Source organism: Lissotriton helveticus, chromosome 7 (assembly GCF_964261635.1).
Source record: "Lissotriton helveticus chromosome 7, aLisHel1.1, whole genome shotgun sequence".
NCBI lineage: Eukaryota > Metazoa > Chordata > Amphibia > Caudata > Salamandridae > Lissotriton > Lissotriton helveticus.
Genome location: NC_136068.1, coordinates 629,668,667 through 629,692,259, shown reverse-complemented (window position 1 = coordinate 629,692,259; position 23,593 = coordinate 629,668,667). Strand labels below are relative to the sequence as shown.

The 23,593-nt window shown below is 44.4% G+C and overlaps 1 protein-coding gene across 1 annotated transcript in view; it reads right to left on the bottom strand.

Moving 5' to 3' along the window:
* TBC1D10B (TBC1 domain family member 10B) overlaps positions 1–23,593 on the bottom strand; it is a 367,011-nt gene that overhangs the window by 32,532 nt on the left and 310,886 nt on the right. The window contains exon 8 of the mRNA XM_078652863.1: positions 9,885–10,039. Coding sequence (XP_078508989.1) covers positions 9,885–10,039 — 155 coding nt within the window. The remainder of the gene's footprint in view (positions 1–9,884; positions 10,040–23,593) is intronic.

Below are 23,593 nucleotides of genomic sequence, written 5' to 3'. Positions count from 1 at the left end.
GTCCACAGAATAGTCAGTACTGTGGAAGTTGTGAAAAAGATTTAATTTCCCTGGAGGAAGGGGCCTGGGGGTGGGGGGATGTTTATGGTACAGAAGAAGGGGTACCACCAGCAAAATCAAAACACTGAAAATCATCCTGTTGTGCTGATGATGCTTAAAGAGACTAAATACCTATTGCTTTTGCTCTCTGCTCATTCTTCGCCGTGTATGGGACACAACACCTGCCCAAGCAAGAATAAGCATCAAATAACAGCGTTGTGTGGAGCAGAACGTTTTTTAATGCATGAGGACTCTCTCCACCAGCTCACTAAATTAATTAAAAAAAATATATATTTTTCTTTTTTTTGTCATGACAAACAGTAAATTAGGGTGCAAACCTGCACCCCAACCAGGTGTCGAACATAAGAGGAGGCAGGAGTACACAAACATCTGTTTACAAAGATCAAGCACATAGCAAACAGGAGTAGCATCAAGGAGGATGTACTGCAAGAATAAGTGAGATGACATTACAGTACATACTTCACTTACAATCACAGTAAAGGGTTCACCACATCCGCAGGGAAGTCTAGGACACCCCCTAATCCTTTAAGTGACTTTTTCATCCGCCATGCATAGGTCTATCCCCTTCCGCAATGCATAGGTCTATCCCTTTCCGCCATGCACAGGTTCATCCCCTTCCTCCATTCTCCCAAGGTTGTGACTTCTGGTACTCCCTAGCGACGTGCCACATCGCGCTTGGCCACCAGCCAGCCCCAGGTCGCAAAAAAGGAGTTTATCTGAGGGGACGTCCATATCATCTGGTACATTGAGCAGAATATACCTTGGCTTAAGAGGGATGTCTGCTCAAGGCGGCAGATGAAATAAGAACCACGATGGACAACGGCGGACAGGCTGTGTTGATTTTGTTGGACCTATCGGCGGCTTTCGACACGGTCGATCACTCTACTTTGATCGGCCGTGTCGAGGCCATCGGCATTAAACACAAAGCCAGAGATCTTATTACATCTTTCTTGGCGGACCGCAAACAGGCAGTTAAGTTAGGCACATTCACCTCTCCTACCTTCATCCTTCCTTGTGGAGTTCCACAGGGCTCCTCGCTAAGTCCGACCCTTTTTAATATCTATGTTTCGGACTTAGCGAGGGTAATAAAAGCCTATAACATCAACCTAACAACATACGCCGATGATACCCAGTTGGTATTATCCATACATAAAAACGGTCCCAAGATAGCAGCAAACTTCAAAGATGGCATGAGGGCCATCAGCAGTTGGATGGCTTCCAACTGTCTAAAACTTAACTCATCAAAGACGGAAGTAATGCTGTTTGGTAAGATTCAGCCTTTGTGGTCTCCCTCATGGTGGCCGGAGGAAATGGGCACTCCACCTGAACCAGTCAGTAAAGTCAGAAACTCGGGAGTAATATTTGATGATAAACTCCTTTTCCACCATCATGTGAACGCTGTAGTTTCATCATCATTTAACATCTTAAGGAAAATAAAGAAACTTCTTCCATATCTTCCCACAACTACAGGAAAAACACTAATTTCAACACTGGTGTTTTCACGCACAGACTACTGCAATGCCCTCTTCCTCAATGCACAAGAAAAGGTCATCTCCAAACTTCAAATGATACAGAATGCCTCAGCTAGAGTTTTACTGGGCATTCCAAAATTTAGCTCTGTTTCTAGATATTTGGATCAACTGCATTGGCTTCCGGTCAGAAGTCGCACGAAATTCAAGTCCCTTTGTATTGTCTACAAGGCAATAAATAATACTGGACCTGGATTTCTTAGGAGTTCACTCAAGCCTCTATCAACCCCCAGAACGCTTCGTTCCAATACTGCTCATCTCCTTCATATACCCAGAACAAGGAAAGTCAACTGGGGAGACAGACGTTTTACCATCGCAGCTGCAAAATTATGGAACTCCCTTCCTTTTAGCATAAAATCCAGTCCCACGCTGATTATCTTTAGAAAGCAACTAAAGACATGGTTGTTTTCTCAATGACTTGATTATTCATAAAATACACAAAATACTGCTTTAGAGATTTACATTACGGGTATCAGATTTAGCTCACAGCGCCGAGACACCTATGGGTAATTGCAGCGCTTTAAAAATCGCATAAATAAATAAATAAAGAGTGACCGTTTCCTCACCACTCGTGACCAACATTCCTGAATAGCTGGGTAGCCCAAAATCGTGTGTATAAATGTACCCTTTGCTCCACTACATCACACACATTCCGGGGACACCGCTCTCCCAATGTGATGCAGGCGGTCACGATCTTAGCAGACTCCGTCCAATATTTTGAGGTTTATTAGGCACAGCCTGGACTTTATGGGCAACTCTCTTGGGTGCAATAAATACATTTTAACCAGATATGTGAGTTTTTATCATATTGGTTCTTTGTCCAGGTAATCATTTGTGCAAAGACAAGAAATGCGTATAGGCATTGATTTTTTTTAGCAAAATAAGCAGTCACAGAAGTAGGTGAATGACAACGATTATCTATTGCCCTTAGAGATACCAAAGACTTTCATCTGGATGTTTTCTTGCATGATTGTCAGAATGCAATCTGATTAAACAATACACCTTGTAACACCCAGAGCTACCCCGGAGGAAACACCTCAAGGGAGCTCCTGGAACTATATTTAAGTAGTTTGTTTCAGCTGAAATCTCAGATTCAAAGTAAAATGAGTTCGGAGTTTCAGCAGAGGTGGCTGTGGGCTGACTGTGGTGTGAGGTTAAAAAAGAAAGGCACTGGCTCCGCGTCAACAAGAGGATCACCTTCAAGCTCCTCACCCACGCACACAAGGCTCTCCATAACACCGGACCAGCATACCTCAGACGACTCACCTTCTACACCCCCAACCGCCAGCTCCGCTCCGCCGCCCTCACCACTGTCCCCTGAATCCGTAGAGCGACCTTCAGCGGCAGATCGTTCTCCCACCTCGCCGCCAAGACCTGGAACACCCTCCCCATCCTCCTACGGCAGACGCATGATTTGCTAGCCTTCAGAAGACTACTCAAGACTGCTATTTCGAGCAGTAGCCTCCCCCCTGAGACCCTCACAGGCGAGTAGTGCGCTACACAAATGTTCTGATTGATTGATTGATTGATTGATTGATATTGACCTTTACTTCCATTATCCGACTTTCCCAATCAGGTCCTGGAAATCTTTGGAAGGAAAGACTACCAACAGATATCAAACTGTTTGATGCTGGACAAAGACCACATGCATGCATATTATGGAGGATAGCCCCACAAGAGAAACTGCTTGGGAGAGGACCCGAATATGGAGATGCTGCCCGTATCCTTCACAATTTCTAAAACCATTTTCAGGTAGCAAACTTTGCCTTAATATTTCTGATTAAGAAAAGACTAATACAACTGCACACACATTTAAATCAGCAGCAAACAATGTTCTCTGCTTAGCTGAAAAACACATCACTCAGTGGACAGTGACTGCGTGAGAACTTATGACAGCAATGTCTTGGAGTACATGGAGCAACCCAGTTTCAGGCTTCTAATAATAAACAATTAACCGAGCAAAAGAAACCTCTCGGGCGTCTAAGCTTAGACTTCAAATACAAGGCAATGGCTCAAGTACACATCTACATCCAATGAATGGCAGCCAAGGGTGTTTTTTATATGCAAGAAATGGGGAAGTCAAGCCTAGAATTGTGCTCTTGGCCTATAACTTGCAACAGAGAAGGACATCCTGAGATGTCAGGGGTGTCAATAGACTCAAGATAGCATGAGGGCAACTACTGAAGCAGGTAACTGACACCACAGCGCAGCAGTTTAAATGTGTTTGCAGCTCTTCAGTGAAGTTTCAAAGTGCGGGAATCTGTTCAAACCATACACAGGAGACCTATGGTAAGAAAACAAGTTACTTACCTATAACTGTAGTTCACCAGTATTGGAAGCTTTCATAGATTCACATGCCTGAATCGTTCCCCGTCCTCGAGATGGGAGTCCCCGGTATATAAAAAAGCAATGCTTAGATAAGTACCAAACTGAAAAGAGGCCTAGGCCCATTTCCATTTTGCAATTTAATAACTCTCACTATGTAAAAGATACCAAAATTGTCCCTGAACAAATCAGAACCTCTCACCCTCTAGAACACTCCTGAGAGAACCTTTTGCCCCTCAGATTTTAGAGCACTTGTACCTCAGATATCTTTTGTGCCAAAAATCCAAAGGTGAGCCCCCCAGGGGAGAAGGTTGGGTCGCATGTGCATCTATGAAAGCTTCCAATACTGGAGAACTACAGTTACAGGTAAAAAAACTTGTTTTCTTACTCTAGTATTGGAGCTTTCATAGATTCACATGCCTGAATCAGAATAGCAAGCAGTAAACCAGCACATTTTATTGTGCCGAAAACTGATTTCAGGCAGCAGAGGCATTGAAAAACTGTACTCTGTATAAATATATACTTGTAGATGTCTTCCAACATTGAGATCACTTTCAACATTAAGATAATAAAATATATAACACTCTTAATCTGTGACATCAAAAAGCATAACAAAATGTGAATATGCAACACAAAGGAAGGAGGGATAAGAAAGAGGGCTCACCGTCACTGTAAATGCTTTCTCAGCACAGCTTGTCCCACTGCCACATCGTTCTTAGCGGCTGCTTCCATGCAGTAATGTCTGGTGAAGGTGTGCGTACTCTTCCAGGTAGCCACCGTGCAGATATTCTGGACAGGCCCCCCAGCAAACAAAGCTGTGGAAGTGGATACTGCTCTTGTAGAATGAACACAAACCTGTGCATTCAACGGCTTCCTGCCGCCTGATGACAATATTGTATCGCACTGGAAATCCATTGGGCAATCCCTCTTTTGGATAGAGGAAAACCCTTCCTGGGCGTACTAAAAGATACAAAAAGTTGTGAAGACTTTCGGAAAAGTTTTGTCTTTTGTAAATAAAACTTGAGACAGTGAGTGAGGAGCTCTCTCCGCCGCTGTAGTCGGTTGAGGAAAAAATCTTTTAAGAATTAGTGGCTCATTCAAATGAAAGTCTGAAGGCACCTTAGGTATGAATTTCGGATTAGTTCGGAGTACAATCCGGCCCTCCTTATACTGCAAGAAAGGTTCCTGTATAGTGAGAGCCTGTAACTCCCCAACTCTCCTGGCCGAAGTGAGTGCTATGAGAAGAGCTACCTTCCACGATAGGAATTTGAGATCCGCCCTGTGAATGGGTTCGAAGGGCTGCTTCATTAATTGAGATAATTACAATGTTCAGCTGCCAGAGAGGTGGTGGAGGCTTTACCGGAGGAAAGGTTCGAAATAACCCCTTCATGAATTGTTTGATGATTCTAGCAGACCACAAAGATGGTCCTGAGGAAGTTCTTCTGTAACATGATATAGCGGCCAGATGCACTTTAATAGAAGCATGGGCTAAGCCAGATTTTGCTAAGAGCAGAATATAAGGGATAATCTCATGAGCTGCCGACCTCAGAGGATGAATATTAACTTCCTGGCACCATATACAAAACCTCTTCCATTTCATCCTGTATGATTTGTTTGTACTCTCCCCTCTGGCCTTTGACAATATATCTCTGCATTCTGATGGAATATTTAGATGTTGAAATTCATAGTGTTCAGAAGCCAGGCTGCTAAACGTAGTGAATTCGGATCCGGATGAAGTACTTGTCCCTGGGACATCATCAGGAACGAAGGTATTGGTTTAAGGTGAATTGGGTGAACCTCCAACAGTAATAAAAGCTCAGTGAACGAGTGTTGCCTGGGCCACCGAGGGGGCTATCGGGGTCATTCTTCACGGTTCCTTTTTGATCTTTGTCAGAATGCGTGGCAGGAGGGGAATTGGAGGAAAGGCGTAGGCAAAGACGCCTGAGCATGCCATCAAAAACGCATTCCCCCAAGACCCCCGTTGGTGAAGCCAGCTTGCGAAGAACCGGCATTTTTTGTTCTGAGCTGTCGTGAAGAGGTCTACTAACGGTTCTCCCCATCTTAGGAAGATGTCTTTTAGGATATCTTGATTGATCTCCCACTCGTGGCAAGTTTATTTTAGCCTGCTCAGAGTGTCCACCTTGACATTCTGATCGCCGGGAAGATGTTCCGCTTTTAGGGATATTCCATTTGGACTGCCCATTCCCATATTTTTTGGGCTTCCTGAGACAGGGGGAGTGATCTTGTACCTCCCTGTTTGTTGAGACAATGTATCACTATCGTGTTGTCTGTCCAGATTAGTACAGTTGATCCTTGTATTTTCGGCAGAAAAGCCAGCAATGCTAATCTCACAGTCCTGAGCTCTAGTAGGTTGATGTGAAGTTGTTGCGCCTGGAACTTTCAACGGCCACTGACCTGGAGGTCTTGAAGAAAGGCTCCCCAACCTTCCAGGGATGCATCAGTGGTAATGACCAGCGGAGCCGGTGGTTGGGATGCATCAGTGGTAATGACTTAACGGCATACTGAAAGACACTTTCTTTTTGCAAACGCCTCAGATACAGAGATTAGCCTCCGTTGTCTTTCCACAGAAGGATAGGCCTTGTCTACTGTGGTGTCCAGAATCGCCTCCAAGAATGAGATGGTCCGTGCAGGATGGAGGGATGACTTCTCCGTGTTCAGAGTCAGGCCCAGCTCGGCAAACAATTCTACGCATGCCACTGTTGACGACTGAGACAATGCTCAAGAAGGCACTTTGAATAACCAGTCGTCCAGGTAAGGAAACACTTGGGGTCTTTGTCTCCTTAGAAAAGCAGCCACTGGAGCCAGACATTTTGTGAAAATTCTTGGGGCTGAGTTGAGGCCGAATGGCAATACCTTGAACTGGTAATGGTCTCCGGCTACTGCAAATCGAAGGTACTGCCTGTGGGAAAGATGAATGGGGATGTGGAAATACGCATCCTGCAGGTCTAAGGTGGTCAAATGATCCCATGGGTTCAAGAGTAGCAGAATGTCTTGGAGGGAAGCCATCTGGAAAGATGGTTTTTTGAGATAAGTATTCAGAGATCTCCGTTCCAGAATAGGACGCCATTGAAGAACATTCTTTCGAACTAGGAAAAAAACGGAACAAAATCCCCTTCCTCTCTGGCAGATTGGCACCGGTTCTATTGCTCCCTTTCGGAGCATTGTTCGAATCTCCAAGCGCACCTGATGTAGATGTTTGACCTCCTGGCGCCTCGGAGGAGTACAAGGGGGGATTTAAAGGAACTCTAGAGTATGTCCAAATTGCATTAGATTGAGGACCCATCGGTCCGTAGTTATTTTTCTTCAATAATGAAGATGTTTGGAAATTCTTCCACCCAGGGGAACTTTTGGAGGGAGAGGGATAAGTGCAGCCGGATCCTGAAGGGTGTCATTGTCTTCGGGAGTTGTCCTTCCCTTTAACAACCTCCTCTTCCTCTAGGAAGAGATTTTGTATAGCTCCCGGTCTGTCGTTGCCCATACTGTTGCCCGTACGGTTGCGAAGATGATGAGTAGGAGGGGTATCAGCTCTGTTGGTATCCCCCTCTATACGATGTCTGTCCTCTACCCCAAGCTCCTCGAAAGGGCACCTTCGGGTACTGCAGAGTGCCCAGGGCATTTGCGGTATCTGTATCCTTCTTGATGCTTTGCAACGCATCCACATGCTTCCCAAACAAAGCCTCCCCATCAAAGGGAAGATCCAAGATCTTATTGTGGACCTCCAGCCTAAAAGCCGTTGCGGTCAGCCATCCTTGAAGGCGCAGAACGGCCACCCCTCCAAGCGATCTAAAAGCAGTGACTTCAGCCAAAGCCCTTTCTCCTTCCTGAAGGATCTTCTTGACCTCCTCTCTACTATCCTCAGGAATCAGATCTATGTAAGGTGTTAGGTCGCACCACATCTGTCTGTCATATCTGCCCAGGATGACAAGGGCATTCGCAGCTTTGACGAGAAGAGCAGACATTGAAGAAAATCTTTTCCCAGCATTATCCAATCGTCCACCCTCTCTGCCAGGAGGCGCCAAAGTCCTCCGGCGGTGTGTCAATTGGCACTGGAGAGGGAGAAAAAGGCGAAGGAATAAGGTAATCATCCCATTCCTTGTTAGGGTCCGTTATCTCACCCTCTTCTTGGTCATCATCCGTGGTGACTGGATACTGTTGAGGCATTGGTTGAGGTGATCTTGGTAAGGGCTCTGGCAGTAACTCCCTATTTCTAACAGTAGTAGCTGGAATGGAGCGTGGGCGCTGAGCAGGTACTGGTAACTCCTGAGTCCTGGAGTTGGTGAAAACCTCTTCTTATAATCCACCAACATAAATTGTAGGTCCATCAAGAAGGAAGATGGCATGCCAACCGTCTCTTCCTGGTAACCCTGACGATATCTCTGATGTTGGGGTGTGTATTGATACTCCCCGTAATCCTCCTCATAGTCATCGTCGTGAAGGACTACTCGCATTGCCAAAAGGGCCTTCATCCTCCTCTTTCGATTCCTGCTCCTCCAGCAGGTGTGATGGCACAAGAGGCGTAATCTTACTCAGTGAGGTGATTTCCGGTGTAATTCTCTTTTTTACTTGCACCTTCCAATTTCTCTGGTGTTTTCTCCCTCGTCGACGAGCCCGTCATCGAAACCATCGTCGTCTATGCTATCGTCGTCATCAAAACCGCCATCAGCATCAGTGTCTTATCAGTCGTTGACGACGTAGTCGTCGACGATCCCGCCGACGGAGTAGTCGTCGTCATCGCTAAAATTAACGTCGTCGACGATACCGGTGTCAATACCGTCGTCGACAGTGCCATCGTTGACGAAGAATCACCAGTCAGTGAACGTGAAGGCTTCTTTAGAAGCCATTTTACCTCAATCTTCGTTGTCGACAACGAGGCCTTCTATGTCAACGATTTAGAAATTGTTGATTTTACCTCAGGAGGCATTGAGGAAGGTTTCTTGAAGGCCTGTTTGACCTGAGGGGGTGACTTAGATGGCTCCGAACCTGTCTTTTTCACAGTCTTAACCCCTGAAGCACGTCCCTTACACTCCTTTTCTTTATGTTGAGGAGATTTTGAGGGAGTTCGCCCAGAAGACCAATGAGTGGTGTTTTTGAGGGCCTTCTCAGGACGCTCCTCTAAGGTGTGAGAATGAGGAGATTTCTTCCTCTTTTGGGACCTCCTAGATGACGAAGAGAATGCCTCATCACTATCACTGGAGATGAGCTCCATTCTGAACTTAAGCTTTTGAAGCCATATTAAAAGGCGTCCTTCATGGTCCCTTAGAGTTTTGCTCGAAAAGGTACGACATAACTTACAGTCTTTCGCTTGATTGTCCAGGTAAAGACAGTAGATGTAGTCAGAATGAGGGTCATCAGTGTAGATCAGTGTAGAGCCTCTTCTTTGAACAAGTGACACAGGCTCTAAACAAACTCTTCTTCTCTTTTCCAGACATTCTCAGGTAGAATGAATTAGTAGTCAGCAATGCAGATGATATCAGCAGTTGAAATTCACTGGCAAATACTCCAAATCTTAAGTAGTAAGAGAACACTTGAGCAGAGCTCAAAGGAGACTCCCTACCACAACGTGCGGTAAAAAATCTGAGGGGCAAAAGGTTCTGTAAGGAGTGTTCTAGAGGGTGAGAGGTTCAGATTGGTTCAGGGACAATTTTGGTCTCTTTTACATAACAAGAGTTATGGGCTGCAAAATGGAAATGGGCCTAGGCCTCTTTTCAGTTTGGTACTTATCTAAGCATCGCTTTTTTATATACCGGGTACTCCCATCTCAACGACAGGGAATGATTCAGGCATGTGAATCTATGAAAGCTCCAATACTGGAATAATTGGGGTTTTCAGTTGCTCAGTGAACTTCCTAAGCAAGGACATTTGTTGAAGAGCATACACAGAAGAAGTCAGGTAATTTATTATCTGCTTATGCAAGGTATGCTCTCATTTGTTCAACCCAGCACTTCTTACCTCATGGACTAAAAATGCTTCCTGCATATACTCTGTGGGCAGGTTTCGCAACTTTTCCATGGTTTCATACATTCCTTGGCAGCTACGCAGCTTATCCACTGAGCCCAGAGTGTGTCGTAATAATACCAGTCCCACACGGAAGACAATCTTCACTCCTTAGGATAAACAGAAAGAGTTAAAATATATATATTAGCTTTCAGAGGCTACATTTGTGACCTGCCACTGAACTGAGGAGAAGCAATTCTTAACACCACAACGTACACTGCTCTGCTCACTGCAATCAACAATACTATAATGGAAGGAAACACTGTATACCTTAGTGCCTCTGGTGCCCAGGCACCATTTACTCACCGGGAAGACATTTGTACAAGTAGTCCTATGTCTCATATCCTTCAGACTCAGGAGATACTCATGCCAGAAATCAACTACAGAGAGACAATGTCTGCACAGCACAAAATAGGATAAAAAAGAAGCCAGAATATGCACAGGTCAAAAAAGCCCAGAACCTACACTCTGCCCTGTTCACTAGTTTCCAAGTGTCTTCAATCGCTGCCAGGCATGAATGGTGCAATGTTTTTTAAGCGTAGATGGGCATGGTGTCTGGGAGGTGGAGAATATAGGACCACTAGAATCAGACGCAACAGGGTGAGTAACTCCTACTTATTGAGACATGCAGCCCCCTCTCTCTATACTTGATAGGATTATAAAGCATCAATAGAAATGATCTTGGAATTCTCAATGAGAACACCAAGAAGAGTAACTCTAATGAGAGAAAATGTATTAGACTAATGTGAGGTGGCGGAGGAACCATTTAAATGGTTTCAACAAACCAGAAGAAGGTTAGTAAACTTAGGGCCACAGAGTCAGTGGAACCGGACTGTAATCCAAAAACAAAAGTTAATCAGTCTTCGTACTAAATGAGTAGAGAATCCCACTCGACCTGAAAGGGCCATACTCTTCAAAGCACTGAGATCGCGTACAGCACCAGGTGCTAAGGATGCAGAGCCCAGTTTTTTCATCATTAAATCCCGAAGGTTAAATATCTTTTAGATAAAAATTAACAATATTCATATATTTACCTTGTATGAGCATCACTAAAATGAAAAAAATATTTGCACGTATACATATACATGATTGTGATTTTAAAACATTGCACAAAATGTAGTGGTATAAAAACCCATATCGCTCAGGGAACCATGAAATATGTATAATATTTCACAGTTGCCTGAGAAATACAGATATCATCCTACAGGCAGTCCCCAAACCACTGTGGAGAACTTTAACATTTAAACATTGTCAGGGCTATAAGGGCTATGAAGCATGTAGAACCAAATTATGCAGCAGTAAAAAAAAAAAACAATGCGCATGTTCTCTGGCAGTATTAATTTCATTCATTTGAGCTAGAAGCAACATTTTGGGTGAAATCTGCAAACGTTGCAGATTGTGTGGCAAATGCAATAACTCCAGATTCACGCAAATCCTCTGACTCACACCATTGCTCGCTATTTTATCAACAGCTTAATCAAGAAAATTAAACAAAACCTAATTTGTGCCTAAAATTCTAAAAACTACCCACTGTTAGCTGCACTTTGAAGAACACAGCTTTTTTTCCAAGCCAACTACCCGAAAATAAACATGTAAGAAATATGCAACGAGTGCCATGTGTGATAAGGTTAAATAAGGATTCTGGTTATATTTACAAACAACTGGACCCCATGGTTTATGTCGTCACCGGAACTCTCTCAATAGCTATATTAGCCCATACTGCATAGTTACTTGATACATCTCCTTCATCAAAGTGATCTAAAACACTGGCACACTGTCACTGCCAGTGGTGTATTGGCGTATCAGACCACAGCCCCCCCCCCCCCCCCCCCCCCCAACTATATATTTTCAAACAGAGACGCTCCACTCCCAGAGGCTTGGCACATTCCTTTATTAGATCAGCAGCTTTCCAAACATCATAACGCGTTTCCATAAAAGTCTTTTTCAAGTGGGTGTGGTCTTTAGTAGGGGTAATTGCTCTGCTTATATTCATTCACATTATGGGATATGTAGTTTTGACATTTTCAGCTTAGGGCTAAATTAAAACTTTCAATTTTTTTCTTTTCAGTTCCGTCCCATAAGTTGCCTACTTGGCTGCCATTCTGATCTGCACAAATGTGCTACTGGCCTCTGAACCCTTTTTCCAAAAGCAATAATGGGCCGCATCGGTGTCTTCAGATGCAAGGGACTCAAGCTCCCCATATTGCTTGAAGAGCTCATCCCTCGAGGGTGAAGTCGTGCTGGGACACTTTGGAAGTTTTGAACCCAAGCCTCTTATTAGTCTCCCAGTGAATAGTACATGCTGGAAATGTCAAAACTACATATCCCATAATGCCTGTGAATGAATATAAGCACAGCAAATACCTTGCTCCCAAATCTTGGGATATGACTAACATTGTTTTCTTTCTTAAAAAGGGGAAATCTGCAGAAGATTGCGGGTCCTATCGCCCAATATCCCTAACTAACTCCAATGCTAAAATCTTTGCCAAAGTACTGGCTAATCGGCTAGCGCCTTTTACGACAGATCTCATATCCGATCCTCAGCATGGGTTTATAATTGGTAGAGATACTACTGCTCATGTTAATACAGCCATAACAGCGTTCGATATTGTTAACAGGACATCTCGTAATATGGGGATGGTCCTTTTAGATGCTGAAAAAGCATTCGACCGCGTATTATGGGCAACATTAACTATTAACGGCCTACCAGGCTGCTTTATTAAACAGATGTGTGCGTTATATATCAACCCACAGGCTAAACTTTTATATACCAACCTGCATTCGGCTTCTATTCTGATACATCGCGGTACCCGTCAGGGGTGCCCGCTTTCCCCTATGCTGTTTGCTTTATATATTGAGTTTGAAAAGTAGGGGACCCCTATATAGAAAAATTGCTAGTCATACATAGGGAGAGAATTCTGGTTTGGAAAGGCCTATAACTAGTCATACGATTCAATTCGGTATATATGTCTAAAAACCCACTATGTACAAACTGTCAACAACTACACAATATATATTTTTTAGGATTTATTGTTTTGAAAAATATAATTTTTGGCTTATTTATAGATAGATATTTTTTAAACACATTTCAGTACATTTCATGATATATTGGTATTATTTTTGGAATTTTTTAAATATATCCAGACATACACATAGTTAAACATTAAAAAAGGAAGAGAGACATGATGCAGGCAAAGCGGTAGATGCACTACACGCGTTTCGGCTTGGGAGCCTTCATTAGGTGACCCGTCTTTGACACTATAATTTGAAACATAAATGACAGTCAATTGTACAAAGAAATAGAAAAACGAAAATCAAACAGTAGTGGGCACATATTTGTCTCATTATTTTGATTTATATTGTTGGTTGAAAAAACATTCTCATTTGTTTATATACATTTAAAAATCTACAGTACTTCATTATATACATGTCATAGTATTTCATAATCTAATGTCTAGCCACTTCTAACCACTTCTAAGTGCCATACATTTCATAAGGATTCATGTTATGTACCTCAATACATTAATGATTTGGCCTATGTTTTAAGGGAAACATAGATAGACGCACCCACGGACCCTTCTGCTGCAACTCCTGCAAGTTCACCTGCATCCAGACCTCCACTACACCAGCACCGACCAAGACCAAGACGAGCAACAGCCAAAGCCACCTGAAATGCATCTTGCTCAACACCCGCTCCGTCCACAGACACGCCATCGAGATTTGGAACCTGCTCGACTCCACAGCCCCAGACGTCGCCTTCTTCACAGAAACCTGGATGAACGCCTCTTCAGCGCCCGACATCGCCATCGCCATCCCAGACGGCTACAAGATCATCCGAAGGGACCGCATCAACAACACAGGAGGAGGCATCGCCATCATCCACAGGAACACCATCCGCATCACGACCAACACCGACGACACCCTCGCACCCGCCGAGCACCTTCACTTCCAGGTCCACATCAACCCCAAGACCACCCTCAGAGGCACCCTCATCTACAGACCCCCGGGACCTCGCACACAATTCAGCGAGGACATCGCCGACTTCATCACCCCGCACGCCCTTCCCTCCGCTGACTACATCCTCCTCGGGGACCTCAACTTCCACCTGGAGAACAACAACGACCGCAACACCACCACCCTGCTGGACAACCTCGCAAACCTGGGACTCAAGCAGCTGGTGACCACCCCCACCCACTACGCCGGACACACACTCGACCCCGTCTTCTCATCCAGCAAGGACATCGCCTTCAGCCACGCCACCGGACTCCACTGGACGGACCACAGCTGCGTCCACTTCAGCTTCAGAAGGACCAGGATCCACCACCACCAGCAACAGGTTGCACGCAGAAGCTGGAACAAGATCACAGCCGACCAACTCGCGACCTCCCTGAGCATGAACCCCCCCACCAGCACACCGAACCCAAGCCAGGAGGCCACCAACCTCACCAAGTGGATCAGCGACTGCGCAGACGACCTCGCCCCCCTGAGGACCCCGCCCAGCAGACCCGGCAGCAAGAAAGCCCCATGGTTCACCGACGAACTCAAGAACAACTGCTGAGCCCTCGAGAGAACCTGGCGCAGAGACCCAACTCCGGACAACATGGCGGCCCTCAAGCTCGCCACCCGAAAGCACCACCAACTCATCCGCGCCACCAAGAAAACCGCATTCAAGGAACGACTGGACAACAACGCACACAACAGCAAGGAACTCTTCAACATCGTCAAAGAGCTCTCCAACCCCAACGCCGGAAACAACGACATCACCCCTTCGCAAGACCTCTGCAACTCCCTCGCCTCCTACTTCCACAACAAGATCGCAGACATTCACAACAGCTTCAGCACTCAACCGACGCACGCCACGACCGAACCCCCGCCCCCCCACCACCACCCTCCGCGCCTGGACCCCGATCAACACCGAAGACACCATTCGCACGATGAACTCCATCCACTCCGGATCTCCGACCGACCCCTGCCCTCACCACGTCTTCAACAAGGCCGACGCTGTCATCACACCCCACCTGCGGGACATTATCAACACCTCCTTCAACACCGCTACCTTCCCGGAGAGCTGGAAGCACGCCGAACTCAGCGCCCTACTCAAGAAGCCATCAGCCGACCCCACCGACCTCAAGAACTACCGCCCCATCTCGCTGCTCCCGTTTCCGGCTAATGTCATCGAGAAGACGGTCAACAAGCAGCTGGCCGCCTTCCTCGAGACGAACGGATCCCTCGACCCCTCGCAGTCTGGCTTCCGGGCAAACCACACCAAGTATACATGAGAATATCATGGTACTTACTAGAAAACTCAGGGTGTAAATAGAAGATGATTAAAAACATATACAAATGAAGTCCTTCAGTCGCTTGTTTACCTAAAGACAATAAAAGATGAATAAATGTTGTAGAGAGCGGTGCACTCCACATGACGGATAGAGAGAGAGTTTGGAGTTGGTGTAAAATAAAATAAATAGTCCTATATGTTTAAAAGAAACCAATAACTAGTGACTACTGAGGTATAGTGAAAAAGACATCGCTTTCAACCTTATAGCCCGAAAGGTGCAAAACGTGAAAATATCGTGCTGATAATTCTAAGATGGTACTGGGAGCGCTTACCAAACGTCGTCGTATGGTACGGACGAATTCAATTTAAGATAGAGTTATGGAGTCCTAAAAGACAAATTACATAACAATATGGATATGTCCTCCGTAACACTGCACATTCCTCAAGATAGCTATAATTGTCCAGAATACTCATGTACCTTCAACATCATGGATGGTGAGTTGTATTAATTGCTGAAAAATGGGAGCCGATATTTCTGGAAATAGTATCCTCAAGGGTATCATCGATGTGAATGATTCCTCTACAATTATAAAGAAAAGCCTGGTTTGTAGCCACCTACTACTATATGTGCAGACACATAAGAATAAGTGTACTATTGGAAACAATACCAATAAGTACCTGAAATTCAAGATCATCTAACGATAATTGTGGGCCAGACTGTAGGTCACGAAGATGGTAGCGATAGTTCTGAAAATGTAAATATGTTCATGAATATAACGCTAGAGGCGCATATATGGAAAGATTAAATAGAGGCAGGATGACGCAATGCGGTGAAACAAATGCCCTTTTGTAACAAGGCTATGGTATTGGTTTATGGCTGTCATACTAATGAATTGTGCCAAAGATCGCTTCTCCATACGGGAGATTTAGCATGGGATAGTTGCGCAAGGACTGGCATCATAGTGCTAGACCTTTTCTTAGAGGAAGCTTTCGCCTAATTGCGCATTACGATACATCGTAAGGTTGTAACTGCAACCTCCATGATATACATATAAACCCTAACTATTCGGCCAACTTGCCTGATAAAATTCAGCCTCTGATATCGTCTGGCCCTCACAGCATCTGGTACTGGGTGGAGACCGACAACCCGTGTCGGAAAACAGCGAGTGTGAAAGGCGCCATATTTAAAGGGGCGTCCCTATTGGTATTGTATACCGAGATGAAAGACGGACTAGTTTGTTATGAGAAAAATCATGATACCAAAGGACGGACAACAGCACTGTCTCGAGAGAGAGTTCAAATGCATGTAGCATATATGTTAATTACGTATTCTAGATTAAATAAATAATACGACCAATATTATCTAAATACATCTAAAAAGAGCAAATAGTCAGTGGTTCCATTTATATTGATTAGGATGCACATGTAGAAATACATAGTGAAAAAACGAAACTAAAAATTACGATAACAAGGGGTGATATAAGATAAACGACGGACAACATCAGTATCTCGAGTAGAAGTTCGAGTGCATGTAGCGTATATATTAATTACGCATTCTAGATGGAATAAATGATAAAAATAACATTTTCTACGTACATCCACGAAAAGCATATAGCCAATGGTACCATTTATATTGTGTTTGGTGTACATATATAGTTACACGATATTAGAAATAAGAATCACGAATAACTGAGAATGATATGAGATAAACGACAGACTAACACTAGTAAAATAATTTCTAAATGATGTCCTACTATTCCATCACATATATTACTTATTATTTTACTTAAAGGAGAAGTGCATATACTGATATAGTCATGAATGATTATTGGTATGCTTCAACGGGGATGACAAGACGAAAGGAAGTAACATAGCATATTTCATAAATTTCTCGTCATAACCGCATGACGAAACTGATGGTCCTGTGTGCCCCGATCTTAATGTTTGAGTGTCCACATAGATATACATTTAAATTTTGTTTCTTCCAAATACTTGTAACCATAAAATAAGAATATATTATTAGTTCAATGGTTTTCCCTTATATACATTTTTATGTTCTGTGATTTCAAATTTCTGTACTGGATCTCAGATAATCGCTTGCTCCCAAGGAGTGACTGAATTTAATCCTTTCTTTACACTATCTAGCATAAAGATATAATATACTTCATGTTTTTTCCTAATCGCCTCACAGCAGATCCCTGCTGTAGGTATGATATTTTCTAGGATAAACCATCGTATATCCTCCGGTTTATGTTGGTTTTCCAAAAAATGGCACACCATGGGGGCTGCTAGCTTTTTTGTCCGAATAGCCGATCGGTGTTCGGTAAGTCGAACATTCAATGATCGCGCAGTTTCCCCAACATATGCTTTATTGCATGGGCATAGTATCATGTACACAATGTTTTTAGTTTTACAGTTGGTCATGCTTTTACATTTTACAGTTTCTTTGTTGTAACAAATTGATGGACCTTCTATCGCTAGAGGACATGATACACATGTACCGCATTTGAAATTACCTCGTACTGGAGATAAGTCCACAACACTTCGCTGTGACAATTGTTTGATGGGGGGCATCCGTGATCTTACTATCAAATCTTTTATGTTTTTGTTTTTTCGATATGCGAACATTGGTTTTTCCAGATTTTGATTAGGGGCTTTGTTGACATTTAATAAATGCCAGTTTGAACATATTATTTGGCGAATTCGTTCATTGACAGTAGAATGTCTCATTACGAAAACCAGGTTAGCATTTTTATTGTTGAGGTTGCCTCCTAAAAGATGTTGGCGATCATAAAAAAAGCACGTTTATATGCATCGCGCACCACCCTATGTGGATATCCTCGATCCAAGAATTTCCTCTTCATTTCACAGGCTCTTTGGTCAAAATCTGTTAGTTTAGTGCAATTACGACGAAGTCGCAAAAATTGATCAAACAGAATTCCATTCTTTTGTTTAAGGGGGTGAAATGAAATGAAATGAAAATAGTCTTGTAAACGCGCGACTTAGCCCGAAGGCATCAAGGCGCCTAACAAAAGAAATCAGAAGCAATAAAACAGTAACTACAAGTACGCCTTTGCAAACAGCCAGGTTTTTAAAGCTTTACGGAAGTGTGGGACGGAAGGCTGAACTTTAATTTCGCATGGGAGAGTATTCCATAGCTTAGGGGCGATTGAGGAAAAGGCCCTACCGCCCCATCTGCTCTTCCCAAAGCGCGGTACCACCAGCAAATTCTTTGAAGAAGAGCGTAAGAGTCTGCCCGAAACATAGGGGGCCAGCAGTTTCTTGACCCGCCTGCACCATTGCCAGAAAGTGCACTATGAGTCAGGCAGAGCACCTTAAAGGTGATCCTCGCTTCAATAGGAAGCCAACGTAAGGCCTTCCTAGCTGCTGTTGATGATGCTAATCTGGGAGCGTCAAGGACAAATTTGGCGGTCGCATTTTGCGCGGTCTGAAGACGCTTTATTAGGCCCTTGTTCATGCCGATGTATAGGGCGTTACAATAATCGAGTCGCGAAGCGACATGTGCTACCACCACTTGCTTCCGCGCCTGGGGGGACAGGTAATGTTTTATTTTCCTGAGTATTTTGATAATCCCCCAGCAGGTAGCGACCGTTCTGTTTACCTGCAGAGTCATGGACAATGCAGGGTCAATCAGAACTCCCAGATTCCGCAATGACTCCGTGGGGGTAGGGCAAGCCCCCAGCGAGGGCGGCCACCATTCAGGTGACCAGATGTTATTCTTAGGGCCAAACACCAGAATCTCAGTTTTTTTCCCCGTTCAACTTTAATGAATTGCAGATCATCCCTTGTGACACTGCTTCCATGCAGCTCCTAAAGTTGAGCGGGGATGAGCCATCAAGGTGAGAAAGGGACACCAGAATCTGCGTGTCGTCTGCATGGGAGACTACCTCCATCCCAAAAGATCTAACCAACTTGGCAAGTGGGGTCACGTAGATGTTAAACAGGGTAGGACTTAATGCCGACCCCTGAGGGACCCCACATTGCACGGGTAGGGATGGAGATAAAAAGTCTCCCAGCTTAACCCTCTGAAACCTCTGGTCGAGAAAGGAGGCCAGCAGACTCAAGGCCGCCCCCCTTCCACCCCTATCTCCCTCAGGCGAGATGTTAGCACCGAGGGGGAGAGGGTATCAAAGGCAGCCGTGAGGTAGAAGGACCAGGATGGTGGAATGACCCCGGTCCACCTCCAGACGGATGTTATTCAATACGACCAAGAGGGCAGACTCGGTGCTATGGTGTTTCCTGAAGCCATGCTGGGATTGGTCCAGGAGATCTGAGGAGTCAAGAAAAACCGCCAGATGTTGATTAAGATACGTCTCCAGCATCTTTGCGGGTGCTGGGAGCAAAGAGATGGGGCGGTAATTCTTGAGCACCTCAGGATCAAGTGTGGACTTTTTTAGGAGGGGCTTGACCACTGCGTTCTTCCATTCAGATGGAAAGATGCCCTCTCTCATAGCCCTATTCATGATGGCAAGGAAAGGGGGGAGCAAGGAGTCTCTGCAATCCTTCAGTACTTTAAGGGGACATGGGTCCAAAGGGGATCCCGATCTTGTCTTGCTTAAAAGCAGATCAACCTCCTGATAGGATAAAGGCGGGAACTCTACCAAGCTCTTGGGAGCAGTTAGAGAGATCTCCTTCGAAAGCGGAGAAAGGAGAACAGGCGGGGGAGGTGTAACAGATCTTTGTACTTCCAGATCCAGGTATATATCCGCGATCTTCGAGTGGAAGAATCCTGCGATTTTATCACAGAATTCCTGGGTACCTGCAACAGGGTCCGGTATCTGTAATGCACAAAGCGAGTCCACTATTTTAAAAAGATCTCTGGGAGAGGAAAGAGTCATCGTCAGGTTAGCAAAGTACTCTTGCTTAACTCTGATGATCTCCAACTTATACTCCCTAAGGAGCGACTTGTGTTTATCCTTTAGATTCCAGCTTGAACGCCAAAGCCTTTCTTGTTTCCTACTCCCTTGTCTCAAGAGCCTAAGAGGCTCCGAAAACCAGGGTGCAGAAGGTTTCTTTCTGGCAGAGTAGCAAGAGGCGAGAGGAGCAAGCACATCAACTGCTGCGCTAATGGCTTTGGATAGTTCCGAAGCCGCCAGGTTGATGTCCTCATAGAAGTCCGGTTTATAGTTTTGCATGAATGGAGCCAGCGAGGTGCTTGTGATGTTCTTAATTTTCCTCTTAAGCTTGAGGTGACTGGAAACACCTGACTTAGCAGGTGTGGAGGCGACCAGAAGCTCCAAGGGGACAGCAAAGTGGTCAGACCAGGACAGTGGAATAGGGACTTTGGTTTTAAGCCTATCATCATTGGAAAAAACTGCATCCAGTATATGGCCAGCCTGATGCGTGGGTTGTTTGACCAGTTGCACCAGGTCACATGCGGATAGTGAGTCGAGGAGATCCAAAGAGTCTTTAGAATCGGAGTTATCTAAATGAAAGTTTAGGTCACCCAAGACTGTTAGGTTGGCAGCTCCAAAATAGGGCTCCAGGATATTAAGGAGAGACTGGCAGAAGTCTGTTCTAGACCCAGGAGGTCTATATACCAAGATACCTGCAAAAGGCATAGCTTCCGGAGATTTGATAAGAAAGTGCAGGGCTTGAAAGAGATCGGAAGGCCTGGAAAGTTGAGTAGTGTGACAAGTGTGAGAGGTCTAATAAAGAATTCCAAGGCCACCTCCCCTACGCCCTACTCTGTCCAATCTAGCCAATGAGTATCCATCCGGCACAGCCTCAACCAGATCTGGTCCCGAAGACTCAGTTGCCCAGGTTTCGGTCAGAAAAACCCATGTGGGCTTTTGAACTAAAACAAAATTGCGAAAAGCGATATTATTTTTCACTAAGGATCTCGTATTAATAAGAAAACCCGATTCTTTCAAGCTAGCCGACATAAGAGTAGAAGCAGAGAGGGGCCTAATGTGACAAATTGCCGATGATTTGGCAAAGGTATTAAAACAGGAGTAATAAAATGCATCCTGTAAAGTATCAGGCAAACAAGTATGATGGCAAGGAAGCGATACAGGTCTCAGGAGGACCAGGTCCTGATATAGGGGACCTATTTGAGGAGGCATGTTAGGAGCACCCAAAGACCAGAGTCTCCCGCCCTTTAGCCCGTCCTTAGCGCAGACGGGCTGGACTCTGGCGTGACTCCGGCGCAAAAGCTGCGCGTAAACGCTGCGCGTAGAAAGGGCAGCTTTATATGCAGGTCAGCGTGTCCTTGTGACAGCTGGTCTGCAAACCCAGATGGCGCCGTCAGGCGTCCAAGTCTCCCCCCAAGATGGCGGCCAAAAATCGTAGATGACTCACGGGACCCGCCGAAAGCGCGGTGTTAATCCAAATAAAGTGCAAGTATAGGGGCAGCGCCTAGCACCTAAAAACAGGGTAAATCCAACTTAAATTAAAACAAATGGAAAACGGGATATTTAAAAATCGCTATCGCACTGCAGCAACTCCACCCTGCAGCGCGCTATCTGATGTCCACTCGGCGTACATGGTGAAAGCTAGAGTGGTGTAAGATCGTGTTGCGGGCTGTTGGTTTTGTATACAGGTCCACATATAGTGAACCGCTTTCATGTTTTATCATGATGTCCAAGAATTCAATTTCTTCAGTGTTACAGTGTGAGGTAAATCGGAGATTATCACAGAGATTAAGCCATTCGATATATTCAGACAGAGCATCTTCATTGTCATCCCATATGAAGATGATGTTGTCTATATATCTAGACCAATTTAAAATGGTCTCAAAGAAGGGAGCTTCTTCCTTAAACACAAATTGGTGTTCGAAATGGGCGACATAGATGTTCGCTATTGTCGGTGCGCACGAAGCGCCCATACTCGCACCTTTTGATTGCTTGTATAGCGTTCCATTGAACTCAAAAATGTTTTCCGTGAGGATAATTTTAAGACAGTCAAGGATAAATTTGGAATTACAATCAACCTGGTATGTTTCTATGAACCATGCTGTTGCTATAAGGGCACCTTCGCATGGGATGTTGGAGTATAAGCTTTCCACATCTAGAGTGACAAGCCATTGTCGTTTGTTGTTATATGGTGTTCCTTCTAGCGAGTTGATTATCTGGCACGTGTCTTTTATGTATCCAGGTATGTTTTCAATGTAAGGACGTAACATGGCATCAAGATATTTTGATATAGGCTCTGTGACAGATCCAATTGTGCTAACAATTGGTCTCAATGGGGGGTCTGAAGCGTTTTTATGGACTTTAGGAGTTCCATATAGGCAAGGCATTTTAGGATTCTGTACATTCAAATATTCATACACTTTTTGGCAGATAATGTCTTGGTTCAAAGCCTGATTGGTAAGTCGAAGTATTTTTGCTTTAATATAGCCGTAGTATTTTTAGCGATCTTGGTATAGAACCTGGTGTCTGACAACATTTCTTCAACTTTGGCAGTATATTTTTGGGTATCCATAATGGCTATACCCCCTCCCTTATCGCAGCTCTTAATTGTCACAGATGTTGAATTTTTAAAACTCAATAAGGTATTATGTTCCTCAGTTGAAATGTTATAAGGAGTCCTTAGTACATATTCAGTCGCTTGAAGGATTTTATTGTACACCACTTTCTCAAATATGCCAACTTCTGGTGCAACTTCATCCAGGGTTGGCATAAAGGTAGATTTAGGAGCCAAGCTGGATTGATTGATTTCATGGTTATCTGCATTAATCTCTGTAAAGAAGAACTTAAGACGGATCTTGCGCAGGAAGGCCATTAGATCAGTGAACAATTCAAATTTGTTGAGGCCTGAGTGCGGAACAAAGGATAAACCTTTCGATAATAAGGCCATACTTGGTTTATTAAACTTGGTTTTACTTAAGTTGAAGATAGGTATACAATCTATTGTCTCCAATACCGAGCGTTCCTGGTTTCTAGTAACTGATTGGGATTGATCAATTGAGGGACCTGGTATGGGTGCGAGAATGGGACTGGAGGGTATTGCAAGGGTTGTTGGTATTGCATCGGTGGTTGATACTGATGGTTTTGGTATCTTGGTCTCCAGCCTCTCTGTGGGTTGCGTCTCCCTAAAAAAGACCGGCCACTTTGATTATATTGTGGAGTTCTGGCCCCTCGAGGGTCAGAGAATGTTGATCCTTCATCATTTCTGATCCTGACGTATTTGAGAATGTAGTTGTCTTTTTATTGTAGTTTGGTGTAGTAAATTGTTGATTTCCAAAGTCATCTACATTGCTATCTTCTGATGACGCATAAAATCCATCAGCAAGGTAGGGATATATCCGTTCCTTGCTGAAGTACCTTATATCTTTTTGTAGTTTATCTGCTTTCCTTTTTGTTAAATAGTCATTGTAAGAGCTAAGTTCTAGATCAATATCGTCACGTGCTTTTTTGGCGTC